General features: G+C 55.7%; 1 protein-coding gene across 2 annotated transcripts in view; it reads left to right on the top strand.

The window, feature by feature from the left end:
- The window catches only part of SLC6A17 (solute carrier family 6 member 17), an 82,593-nt gene extending 71,401 nt beyond the window's left edge, over positions 1-11,192 (top strand). For both annotated transcript variants that reach the window (XM_033434910.2, XM_049697200.1), the window contains 6 exons: positions 1,086-1,327; positions 1,629-1,821; positions 4,071-4,263; positions 4,848-5,007; positions 6,676-6,838; positions 7,327-11,192. In XM_033434910.2, the coding sequence (XP_033290801.1) occupies positions 1,086-1,327; positions 1,629-1,821; positions 4,071-4,263; positions 4,848-5,007; positions 6,676-6,838; positions 7,327-7,695 (1,320 nt within the window). In that variant the 3' untranslated portion in view covers positions 7,696-11,192. The remainder of the gene's footprint in view (positions 1-1,085; positions 1,328-1,628; positions 1,822-4,070; positions 4,264-4,847; positions 5,008-6,675; positions 6,839-7,326) is intronic.
- The last annotated feature ends 1,014 nt before the right edge of the window (positions 11,193-12,206 follow it).

Genomic DNA, 12,206 nt, shown 5'->3' with positions numbered 1-12,206 from the left:
CTGTGATCTAGGGCCTGTAGATGTATATGAATGAACTTAAGGTTTTTTTCTCTTTTGGAAAAGGGAGTTTGGGTGGGCAGGAGGGAGAGGTTGGTATCTTTTTTCATGGTTTGAGGTGGAGGAGGGAGACGTTTGTGTTCTTAGTTGTCTTGTACAGTTGTGCAGGCTGTATACTGCACGACTCCAGGAGGCACCATTCACACTATAGTCTAAGTGAATGTCACTCCCTAGAGTTTGCCCTACACATCATTCCTGATGGCCTTGAAGATGTTCCTTGGTATGATAGCTCCATGGTAAGCAACGATAGCAGTTAAAATTAACCGAAAACTTACTATGTGAGCATGTAGCGTTTATTTTATCTTACCTGGCTCACAACAATCATCTGAAACTGATACTCTTTTTTTTAATTGAAGTATAGTTGATGTACAATATTATATGTTACAATACAGTGTATTGTATAGCAGTGTATAGCAGGTATACAATACAGTGATTCACAATGTTTAAAGGTTATACTCCATTTATAGTTATTATAAAATATTGGCTATATTCCCTGTGATGTACAATATATCCCTGTAGCTTATTTGATAAACAATAGTTTGTACCTCGTAATCCCCTCCCCCTATTTGCCCCCCCTTCCTTCTCCCCACTGATTACCTCTAGTTTGTTCTCCGTAAACCTGTGAGTCTGTTTCTTTTTTGTTATAGTCACTACTTTGTTGTATTTTTAGATTCCTGATGCTCTTGCTATCTGTGTTTTACCCATAGGAGACCTGAGGCTCAGGGGGTGTTAGAGGAATTGCCCAGGCCGCACGTAGCTCTTTACCACACTGCCTCTGGACTCCGTGAGGCTGAGGAATTGGGGTGTGATGGGAATTCCACTGCACGAGAATAAAGCCGTTATCTTTTTTTTTTTTTTGGCTGCGCCGCCTGCTTGTAGGATCCTTAGTTCCCCGGCCAGGGTTTGCGCCTGGGCCATGGCAGTGAAAAACACCGAGTCCTAACCACTGGACCGCCAGGGAACTCCCTAAGCCATGATCTCTGTGTCTCTTTTCTTCCCCTGCCATGGTCGCCCCTCCCCCACCACAGCTGGACAAGATGCTGGACCCCCAGGTGTGGCGGGAGGCAGCCACACAGGTCTTCTTCGCCCTGGGGCTAGGCTTTGGGGGTGTCATCGCCTTCTCCAGCTACAACAAACAGGACAACAACTGCCACTTCGACGCCGCCCTGGTGTCCTTCATCAACTTCTTCACCTCGGTGCTGGCCACCCTCGTGGTGTTCGCTGTGCTGGGCTTCAAGGCCAACATTATGAACGAGAAGTGTGTGGTCGAGTAGGTGGCCCCTTTCTCCTCCTGTTCTTTTCTCTCGCCGTCCACCTTCCCCTGGGAGAGTCCCCCTCCACCCGCGCTGGGCAATGGAGATCAGAGGAGCTCTCTGTCCCCAGCCCTGGACCACAGGGACAGCTTCAGAGATGTCTCCGTCGATGCCCATGGCATCCTGCCTGGGTGTCTAGGAGGTACCCCCAGGATGGTGCCCAGTCCTGCCTTTTTACCTGAACTTTTTTTTTTTTTACCTTTTTTTCAATTTTTTTGTTTTAAACCTTTTGACTTTACCCTTCCCTTTGTGCTGCAGGAATGCCGAGAAGATCCTGGGGTACCTCAACACCGACGTCCTGAGCCGGGCCCTCATCCCTCCTCACGTCAACTTCTCTCACCTGACCACTAAGGACTACGCGGAGATGTACAAGGTCATCAAGACCGTGAAGGAGGACCATTTCTCAGCCCTGGGCCTCGACCCCTGCCTTCTGGAGGATGAGCTGGACAAGGTATGGGGCAGGCTGTCCTTCCAGGATGGGCAGAAAGGCAGGTGTGGGAGTGCGAGACCCAGAGATAGGCCATGGGTGGCTGGAGCTTGGGTGCAGAAAACCTCCAGGGACTCATTTTTTTACTTGATAAGTGAGGACCTACTATGTGCCCAGAGAAGCACAGAGGGAAGGTGTTGGCCAAAACCCCTGCCCTGAGGTAGGCTGAGTCTCTGAGAAGACGAGGCAGGTGCACAAGTCCCAGAAATCAGCGGGAACGGGGACGGCTTTCACGTGTCTTGAATGGGTTTCCTGCGCACCCGTCTCTGCCATGTGTAATGCGTTTGGAACAGTGCCTTGGACACAGCACGCAGAAAGTAAGTGTTTACATTAGCGTCTGCCCTTTGCTGTCTATCCCCTGGGCCCTTGTGACAGAGCCGTGAGCCGAGTATTAACGTTGTCTCCTGTTTTACAGGCGAGCAGCCTGTAAGCTGGGAGCCCGCTTGAGGTCTCACAGCTAAGAAGTAGGGGAGCCAGGGTTCAAATCTTGATGCTTCTGCCCCTCCCCCAGCTGCCCCACTCCCACTGCCACAGGGACCCTTAGCCCCTGGGGAGGGCAGGGCAATGCTGCCCCTCATTAACGTGCAGGCCCAAGTCTGGACACCTTGCTTCTATCCCCGTTTGCACAGCTGGAAACTTTCAAAGTGACTGTTCTGTTAGGAGGGGTAACAGGAGAGAGACATACCCACGGGGTCCTGGGATCCAGCTGGTGCCAGGGCTCACATGGGGCTGAGCCAGCTCCTCTCAGTCAGCCTCGATCAACCCTCCCCTTCTCCGTGGAGCCAGGGAAGATGACGCTTTCCCTGTGCTCGTGAAAAAGTCAGCTGCATTCTACTGGCGCCAGCCTAATGCTGAGGGACTGTGTCACCTGTGAGCTCTTCCCATGTGATCAAGAGTGAAAGGGCCATGTCTGGGCACCCCTGCCCTGTTTTCTTCCCCAGGTAACTGGCAGCATAAAGGACGGCGCCCTTGCTTGAGACCCTGCCCCATTCTCACAGGCGTGGCTGGGTCCTCTGAATAGAAGTAGGATGGTAGGGCTTCCCTGGTGGCGCAGTGGTTGAGAGTCCGCCTGCCGTTGCAGGGGACACGGGTTCGTGCCCCGGTCTGGGAAGATCCCACATGCCGCGGAGCGGCTGGGCCTGTGGGCCATGGCCGCTGAGCCTGCGCGTCCGGAGCCTGTGCTCCGCGACGGGAGAGGCCACAACAGTGAGAGGCCCGCACACCGCAAAAAAAAAAAAAAAAAAGAAGTAGGATGGTAGCAGACTTTTTAAAAAAACATTTATTTATTTATTTGTCTGTGCAGGGTCTTAGTTGTGGCATGCGGGATCTTCATTGCCACGTGTGGGATCTTCATTGCCATGTGTGGGACCTTCGTTGCCGCGTGTGGGATCTTTAGTTGCGACATGAGGGATCTTTAGTTGCGGCATGCGGGATCTGGTTCCCTGACCAGGGATAGAACCCGGGCCCCCTGCATTGGGAGCACAGTCTTAACCGCTGGACCACCAGGGAAGTCCCCGTAGCAGTTTTTTTACATAATACAATCTTGATAACATCTAAATGACAAGAACTACACTCTCACAGTTTGGGGAGGTGTTCCCTCGCAGTCCGCAGATACTACAGGATAGCACAGAAGTGATGTCAGCGGACAGTGTGTGGTCAGTTCCCTGTGAGCAGGGACCTGGGCATTAAAGCAGTGGTTCTCTACCTTGGCTGCCCATCAGAGTCACCTGGGGGCTTTATAAAACCCTGATACCCAGCTTTACCCCCAGGCCAAACAAATCATTGTCCTCGTGGAGAGACCCAGGCATCAGTGTTTTTAAAAGGCTCCAACATGAGTCCATTGGGCAGCTGAGGCTGAGACCACTTCGGTAAAGTCTGGCGTTCAGAGCTGGGGGCGGCTGCATTGCTTAGAGGAGGAGAGTCTTGAGCTGGGTGTGTTTCTAAAAGTGAGCATCTTCATCTGAATCACCTGGGGTCTTTGGACAACTCGTAGATTCCAGGCCCCACAGGTGAAGTCCTGAATTAATGTTTTACTCCCTGGGGGGTATTCTGATGCCCACTCACATTTGAGACCCACTGGCTGGGGGGCGGGGATCTCTGTGAAGGAGGGAACAGCTATATTCCTAAAGCTCTGAGGGCAGAGATAAGGAAGCAGGGGGCCCCCAGGTGGGCGTGGACCCTCACTCAGCCCCGCCTTCCGCACCCACCCTCAGTCCGTGCAGGGCACAGGCCTGGCCTTCATCGCCTTCACCGAGGCCATGACGCACTTCCCCGCCTCCCCGTTCTGGTCCGTCATGTTCTTCCTGATGCTTATCAACCTGGGCCTGGGCAGTATGATCGGGACCATGGCGGGCATCACCACGCCCATCATCGACACCTTCAAGGTGCCCAAGGAGATGTTCACAGGTAACTCCTCCCGGCAGCCCCCACTGGGCTTGTGGGCTGTCCAGGGGAACAGTGAACAGGTTGTGACTCTGACTGTAGAAAGATTGGGTTCCCACTGGGTTATTCATGACTCCATACTTAGAAAGCTCCACCCCCCCCACCCCCACCCAACCCGGCACACAGCTGGAGCCTGGCTACAACACCCAGAGAAGAACACTTCAGAGCCGGAAGGGAGAAGGCTGTTTGGGAATCTGTGCCAAACCTGGGCTGGGAGACAGGCCTCTTTCTTGGTTTGTTTGCCCTTCTCCCCAAGGGCCTGCTGAGGTGTCTTAGCAGGGGTGGCCTCCTCCGTGCAGGCCCTGCACCCTGTTCCATCCCTGTCACTCCCAGCCCCAGGGTGCTCCCTGCCTAGTAGAGTAGGAGCTCAGAACCTCAGCATCTGGAGCCCTTCCCCACCTCCATGCAGGGCTGGGCCTACCAGAGGGTGGGCTGCAGGCCTGCTGTGAGGAGGGGTGAGATGGGAGGGACCTGGGTGCCCCTAAGACCCCTGGGGCACCACCCACCCTGCACCTTTGGCCCCATACCGGCCTCCCGGCTCTCTGTAGTGGGCTGCTGTGTCTTTGCCTTCTTCGTGGGGCTGTTGTTCGTCCAGCGCTCCGGAAACTACTTTGTCACCATGTTTGATGACTACTCGGCCACCCTGCCACTCACCGTCATCGTCATCCTTGAGAACGTCGCTGTGGCCTGGATCTATGGAACCAAGAAGTAAGGGGGACATGGGGGAGAGCTGGGGACAGGAGGAGGGGTCTATCCCACCCATCACGACTCCCTGGAGAGTGCTGTGTCCCCAGGGCTGCTCATGAGTGGCGCAGGAGATCACAGAGTCAGAATGTCAGCCAGAAAGTGCCCTTACAGATCACTTAGGGAAACTGAGTCTCAGAGAGAGGACACGACTGTCCAAGGCCACTGGGCTGGTGAGAGAGAGCCAGGCTGAGGACACGAGTCTTCTGGGTTCAGGCGCTGGCATCATCCTGAATGGGCTTAAACTACCATAGCATCTTTCCTGGGTACCAACTCTTCAGAATTCTGTCAAGCTCGTTAAGCGCTTGGTGGGTACACAAGAGGCCCCTGCCCTCAAAGAAACCATTGACTTCAGCAGCCTGACTCATAGTTCTAGAGTGAGCTACAAAGGAGTGTGAGACAATGTGTGGTTTGGGCCCTAAGTTTGGGGTTGGGTGGGGGTAAGAGAATTCAGCAATATGAAAGGATTGGATCTCGTAGCCTGAGCCTCAGGGAAACCTATACACACTGTCAGCCCCTGGCCTCATTCCTCATTTCAGGACAAATCTGTGTCCCCAGGAAGTCCTTTCACTCACTCAGCAACGCCCGGGGCTCCTCTAACCCACTCAGCCTGACCCACCCCGATGTCTAGACCTGGTCTCAGAATCAGACTCTCACAGGCCCTGCTACAGCCATCTACTTCCTAGGAGAGTGCAGGAGGGAACGGGCTGATAAGACAGAGAGCGACCCTGTGAGCCGGGGTTAGAACATGCTGCTGGAAAGGCTCTCCCTCTTCTGCAGTCTGGTGAAGCCCCGTACCCCTTCTCAGACTGTTATTTTTTAATGCACAAGATAAAATATATAAGATTATATAGGAAACTAGTTATATTGAAAATTAGCAAAATAATGTTTAAAATCTGTGATACAGTAATATACGTGTACTTTATTTTTACTGCATTAAGTTACAAGATCCAGCTGTGGGTCTAATAACAATGGTAATTTCAAAGCAGTGATGAGCATAAATGATGTTCGTCGGTATCTCAATTGTAATGTGATAGGGAAATATCTGTGATTTAATCAATTGCTTACAGCATCTTGGGTACTCTTAATACTACTGTTGTTGCTTGCACTTATAACAGAAAGAAATGCAAGATTTCAGCTAGGTGTTACTGAGGTAAAGATGATTTTTTTTTAATGCCATTCATGTACACAGCCTGCCAGCCTCCTGGAATTTCACCCACATGCCCAGTGGTTAGGCATCCCTGAGTCAGGACGGCCTTCTGCCTTTGGACACTAGGAATGTGCACTTCTACCTCTCTTCCAGCAGGGGGAGTCTAGAGCCAGGCCAGCACCAGGCGGGCTGGGTGCCCAGCAAAGCCCTCTGGAGCCTGTCCACCTGCCCAGGGCGTGTCCTGTGGGCTGTATCATATCCCTGGGTGAGGTGTGACGTGACATAGTCAGAGGAAGTTAGGGGAGGACAACAGAGCCTTTTCAGAGGCCAGTGGGGCCACAGAATAATGTATTGAATGCGAAGAGTGTAATAGCCTGGGAGGGAGGGACTGGTCAGTGAAGGCTTCCTGGAGGAGGTGGCTGGGGGGCATGTGCCGGCATAGTGGGGGTGCCAATTTCTGGACCCTGCGCTGTGCTTGGCAGGTTCATGCAGGAGCTGACGGAGATGCTGGGCTTCCAGCCCTACCGCTTCTATTTCTACATGTGGAAGTTCGTGTCTCCACTGTGCATGGCTGTGCTCACCACGGCCAGCATCATCCAGCTGGGGGTCACGCCCCCGGGCTACAGCGCCTGGATCAAGGAGGAGGTGAGAGGCGGGGGCCTGAAACCCCAGGGACATTGGCATCTTCCCAGGCCTTTAATGCCACAGGTGGTAGAGATAACCCCTTATAGGGCAACTACTCGGTGCCAGACCCTGCCAGAGGCTTTGCACAGCTGATCTGTAACCTTCACAACAACCCAAAGAGAGAGGTGGTGTTATCGCTGTCACACAGATGGGGAAACTGAGGGTCAGAAAGGTGAACGCACTTGTCCAGTCTTTCTAACCCATGTTTTCTCTCCCTGTGGAGTCCATGGAGTGGAACCACCCCAACTTTTTACAAGTGCAGAAACTGAGACCCAGGGAGGCTCAGGCCCTTAGCCAAGGGGACCAGCTCACCCAAGGAGCAGCCCCTGATGAACCCCATCTCTGCCAGTGCCTGGCCAGGATGAGTGCGGCGGGGAAGTTGTCCTGGAGTCTGAGAGGGTGAGGCTGCGGCAGGGCGGGCAGCAGCCCTCACCCGTGTCCACCCCTAGGCTGCCGAGCGCTACCTGTATTTCCCTAACTGGGCCATGGCTCTTCTGATCACGCTCATCGTCGTGGCTGTCCTGCCCATCCCTGTGGTGTTCGTTCTGCGGCACTTCCACCTGCTCTCCGACGGCTCCAACACCCTCTCCGTGTCCTACAAGAAGGGCCGCATGATGAAGGACATCTCCAACCTGGAGGAGAACGACGAGACCCGCTTCATCCTCAGCAAGGTGCCCAGCGAGGCGCCCTCCCCCATGCCCACTCACCGCTCCTACCTGGGGCCCGGCAGCACATCGCCCCTGGAGACCAGTGGCAACCCCAATGGACGCTATGGGAGTGGCTACCTCCTGGCCAGCACCCCTGAGTCGGAGCTGTGACCACTGCCCCGCCCTGCCCGCCTCGCCTCCCACACCCAGCCAGCCCACGTGTCCCAGCCTGGCTTTTCCTTCCAGGCCAGGCCCTCTGCCCAAGGGGAGGGGCTCTGCCCTGCCTCATCCTCCACCCCAGTCCCAGCCGACTTCTGCTTCCTAGATCTGAGTGGGGGCTGGGAGAAGCTCTGTCCCCCAGTCTAGGCCCCCAACCCAGCTAACCTTCAGAGACCCCCTTACCAAACTACAGCTGAGTTACTGGAACCACCCAGATGTCCCGATTCCCAGCACAGGGGAGACTCCAAGTGGCCACTCCAGGGGTCACTGCACACTCCCTCTCTCCTGCAGTTCTTAGGTCTCGGAGTCCCTTAGGTCTGTGCTGCCAGGTAGTGGTGGTGGCTCAGGGATGGGTTGGGTGGGGTGTCCCTTTCCAGAGGTGCCCAGTTTAAGGTTGGAGATGGGGCAGAGGTGCCAGGACTCAGGGCTTAGACTTTGGGATGGAGTCTGCAGAAATCCCCAAGTTCTGTTTGGTGAAGCAGACGGTGCCCTCTGGTTTAGAGCATGAGCCTTGGCAGCGGGGGTGGTGGGATGAGGGGGCTCCTTGGCCCCAGGCTCAAGGTGGACCCTCCAGTGTTCTTGGCCCTGCCTGGGGTGGGGGGGTGTCCTCCCGCATCCTGCCTGGTAGGGCAGTGACTGGCCCCAGAGCCTTTCCCACTTCCATTAGAGCTTAGCCTGCCCTCTCCCCACACCCCCATCCGGGAGCCCAGAGTCGTGGCCTCTGCCTCTGTCCTCGAGAGAGGAGAGGTCTCTAGAGCACACCTGATGGCTCACAGCACAAGTCAGATGGTTTGGAGCACAGCTGTGAAGCACACCCCCTCCCCTCTCGCCAGGGGCCCGACTTTCTCGCTAGCGGCAGCTTCTGCCCTGGAGCGGCAGTCCCTGGAGTTCAGGGGCTCACACCTGGGAAGGAGATAATTTCACTGCCCCTTTGGGCCGCTGCCTCTCTCCTTGTACAAGCACAGCCACCCGGTGTGCACGTCGTGTGTGGACACCTCGGAAACCTTTCCCAAGCCGCCCGGCCCGTGGCGGGGTGTGGGGGGCACAGGCTGTGCTGTGGCCACTGGAAGCTGCCCAGGGGGAGGGCCGGGCCTCTGTCCTGGGGCCCAGCCCTGCGGCACCCCACCCACGCTTACCTTTGCCTCCCCCAGAAGAGGGCCGCCCTCGGAGTGCAGGCTAAGAGAATTGGAACCTGATTGGAGGTCAGAAGTCTGCAGAGAGATGAATGGACTGATGAAAGGATGCAAGGATGGGTGGATGGAAGGAAGGAGGGGTGGGGAGGAAGGAAGACTGGCTGGGACAGCAAACCTCCATCTTTGCGAGCTGCAGTGGGCAGGGCAGGGGCAGGCCTGGCTCCTTCACAAAGGGTCCTGAGTCACTCTTGTGCCCCTGACTGCTCTCAGCCCTGGGAGGGACACACTAGGCCCAGGGGTCCCTCCTCCACCCCTTAGTCCCTTGGTTTTCCCCGCCCCCCTTGGGGTCCACTCGCCACCTCCGTTCCTCGTCCTCCTCCCACACGTGCTCCCATTTTCAGCCCTCTCAGCCCCACCCATCCTTCCTGAGTGTGTAGGGGGAGGGGGAGACCCACATCTCCACAAAGACATGAGCTTCTGGGACACCACATCACGCCTTAGGCCCCCTCACCTGACAGCACCTCCTACCTGGCCCTGTGCCTAATCCCAAGCAGAAATAGCAACAGGAAAAGCAAGGCCCCAGGAGAGACACTACTATATATACTCTATATATTCTATTTCTATTGTATATTCAATCTGTACATGTGGGTGTAAATGCTGTTAAATGACAAACCCAATATTATACTGTGGCTGGTGGACTATTTTCATCCTCAGTGCTGTAAAGATCTATTTTCACTGTATATTTGATATATTTTTAATTTTGTAGCGTGTGGCTGGACCAGGCCCCATCACGCCAGCCTGTGACAGGGCGGCTGAGCTGGGGCCGTCAGCTTGGTCCTCGTGGGCTGGGTAGTGCTCGTAGCCGGCTGCCGTAGGCCGGGCCCTGTCCTGCTGCGTCTCTGCCGTTAGACGTAGGGCCCCGAGCTTGGTGTGTGCGTGTGTGTGTGCACGCGCACATATGTGGCTGTGGGTGTGGGTGCGCGTAGGGTGCTGACTTGTGATCCCCGTGTTCACCACGTTCCTGAAGGCCACGCTGCCCTCCTGCCACCTCCTTCTCCTCTCAGCTCCATCAGGCGAGGCCTCAGGGCAGGGTTCCGTGGGAAACCCGCGTCCTGGGAAAGGCACATGCCTCTCACTGGTGACTCGCTGCCTTCACCCCATTGGGCTTGCCAGAAACAGGGAATGAGGCATCTTAGGGGAGTGGGGAAAGTCCCCACATTTATTTTATTTTCTCGCTGTGCCCACTGGAGACACAATGTCTTCAGCTCCGGGGAAAGTGCTGGGTTCCTTAAGATGGTGAGACCCCAAGAGGGCGTCATCTCACCGTGCCTCTGTCCTGTGTTTGTCCTTGAGACATCCCTGACAGTGTTCAGGGGGAACAGCCGCCCCTCCCCTGTGCTTCTGACACACACACACCTCTGCTCGCTCCTCAGGGGAGCTGGGAGTGGATGGGGCCGATGGGGTTAAGAGCAGGTAGGGCATCTGACGGAGAGAGATCCAGCCCCAGATTCCCTGGAGGAGCAGGACGTGGCCAGAGAGGGGCAGGCCCTATGTTCCAGCACAGGGTCCCCACCCCACTGACTTCGGTGCTGTCCATGCAGTGCCCACAGGGGACAGAGCAGACTCCGGGGCAGAGCAGGGCAGGCCAGGGGTGTACCTGAAAGAGTCCCTGGTAACTGGTCCTGCCTCTGCCCGCCTTCCAGCCCCAGTCGCCAGCTTCTTGCCCAGGGAGCCCACTCCACTGAGGCAACGTGAAGCCTGAGGCCCAGATGGGTGGACGGGTGGGCACAGAGGTCGATGCCAGCCAGGTTGGCTTTTGCCCTCGAGCAAAAAGTCCGTGGGGACTAGTGCTAGGAGAGGCCCTCCTGACTCAGCCTACGGGCCGTGAGGCTGGGGCCAGAAGCCGTGTGGTCCCAGGCCCACGCAGGCCTGCACTAGTGCGGGGAGGGGGCTGCCCTCTAGCTTCACAGCTGCACCTCCCCCCACTGGAGTACATGTTGGGACGCGCCCGACTCCCTGAGCGCCCACCAGGCCCCCAAGCTGGGGGGGGCCTGCTGCCCCTTCACCAGAGCCTAATGACTGGGGATGGGGGAGAAGGGCCCAGCGTCCCTTCTCATCCTATGCACACATGCCAGGTGTCACTTTCGGTTCTGGCGCAAGTTCAGAAAAATTCTAGTCCACGTGCCCCATGCTGGTCAGAGCCCTGGGTCCAGACCACTCAGCCCAGGGGAGGGGATGAGGCTTTGTCACCCCTGGAGCCCCTCCTTCCTCTCTACACCCCCCATGGTGTACAATAAAGTGTCTGTTCTTACCAAACCCCTCTTGCCTTTCTGACCTGCTCTGGGATCAGGGAGAGGGGATGGGAGAGGCCGTGGATCCCGAGGGCAGCTTTGGGTTGAAAGCCTGGATGGGATGGGTTGGTGAGGACCGCTGTGGGACTTTGAGGGCTGCCTGGCTGTCTGGCTGGCTGGCTGAGTAGGATGAAGAGGGGCATGTGTTTATTTTCCTAGGAATTGTCCAGGATAGGTAACCGCATACACTGGTAGGAAGCCTTACGGATTCCAAGTACTTCACACATCTAAGCTCGTGTGGTCACAGAGCAACAGCTCTCTGAGGGAGATATGCTGTTGTCCAAGTTTTTCCAGATGAGGCAAATGAGGCTTCGTCTGATGTGAGGATGGTGTCTTGTGTCCGTGTACGGGACCTCATAGGGAAAATTCCGACCCTGCCTTACTGCCAGGAAGACAGCCATCTAGGCCTGTCAGTTCTGCAAGGGGGGAGGTGGGAGGGGCTGAGGGTGGGAAGACGCCAGTGTCCAGAGGCCTGAGACTGAGGTGGGGGATGGCCGGGGACTTGAGGGTTTGCCAGGAGCAGGCCACTTAAGTTCTGGGAGAACGGCCCCTCTCTTCAAGGTAGCTATCTTTTTTGCAAACTTCAGTAGAAGGTAAAGGTGAAATTATGAGACTGTTCATTGCCTATTTTCACAAATTTCAGTCTCAAGTATTTATTGAGCACCTACTGAATGCTTAGCTCTGGAGAACAGAATGACCTGGGGGTAGGGAAGCACTACTTCTTTGCTTACCCTCAAGGAGCACAGACACTGGAAGAGACAAGAAGTATGGATCCTGGGGGAGGCCCCACCACACGGCACTCTACTCCAGTCTAGAAAGATGCTACCTGATACCTGACACCGCCAAAGTCCCCCAAGGAACGTTCCATTTCCTTCTCCTGCCACAGAGAAGAAAGTGTTGTTCCAGGAATAGCCACCAGATGGCAGGAAAACCTTTCTCTCCAGGTCTTGGTCCACTTACCCGTCTAGTCCAACTCCAT

This window comes from Orcinus orca, chromosome 1 (assembly GCF_937001465.1).
Source record: "Orcinus orca chromosome 1, mOrcOrc1.1, whole genome shotgun sequence".
Taxonomy (NCBI): domain Eukaryota; kingdom Metazoa; phylum Chordata; class Mammalia; order Artiodactyla; family Delphinidae; genus Orcinus; species Orcinus orca.
This window is presented reverse-complemented; position numbering and strand designations above follow the sequence as displayed.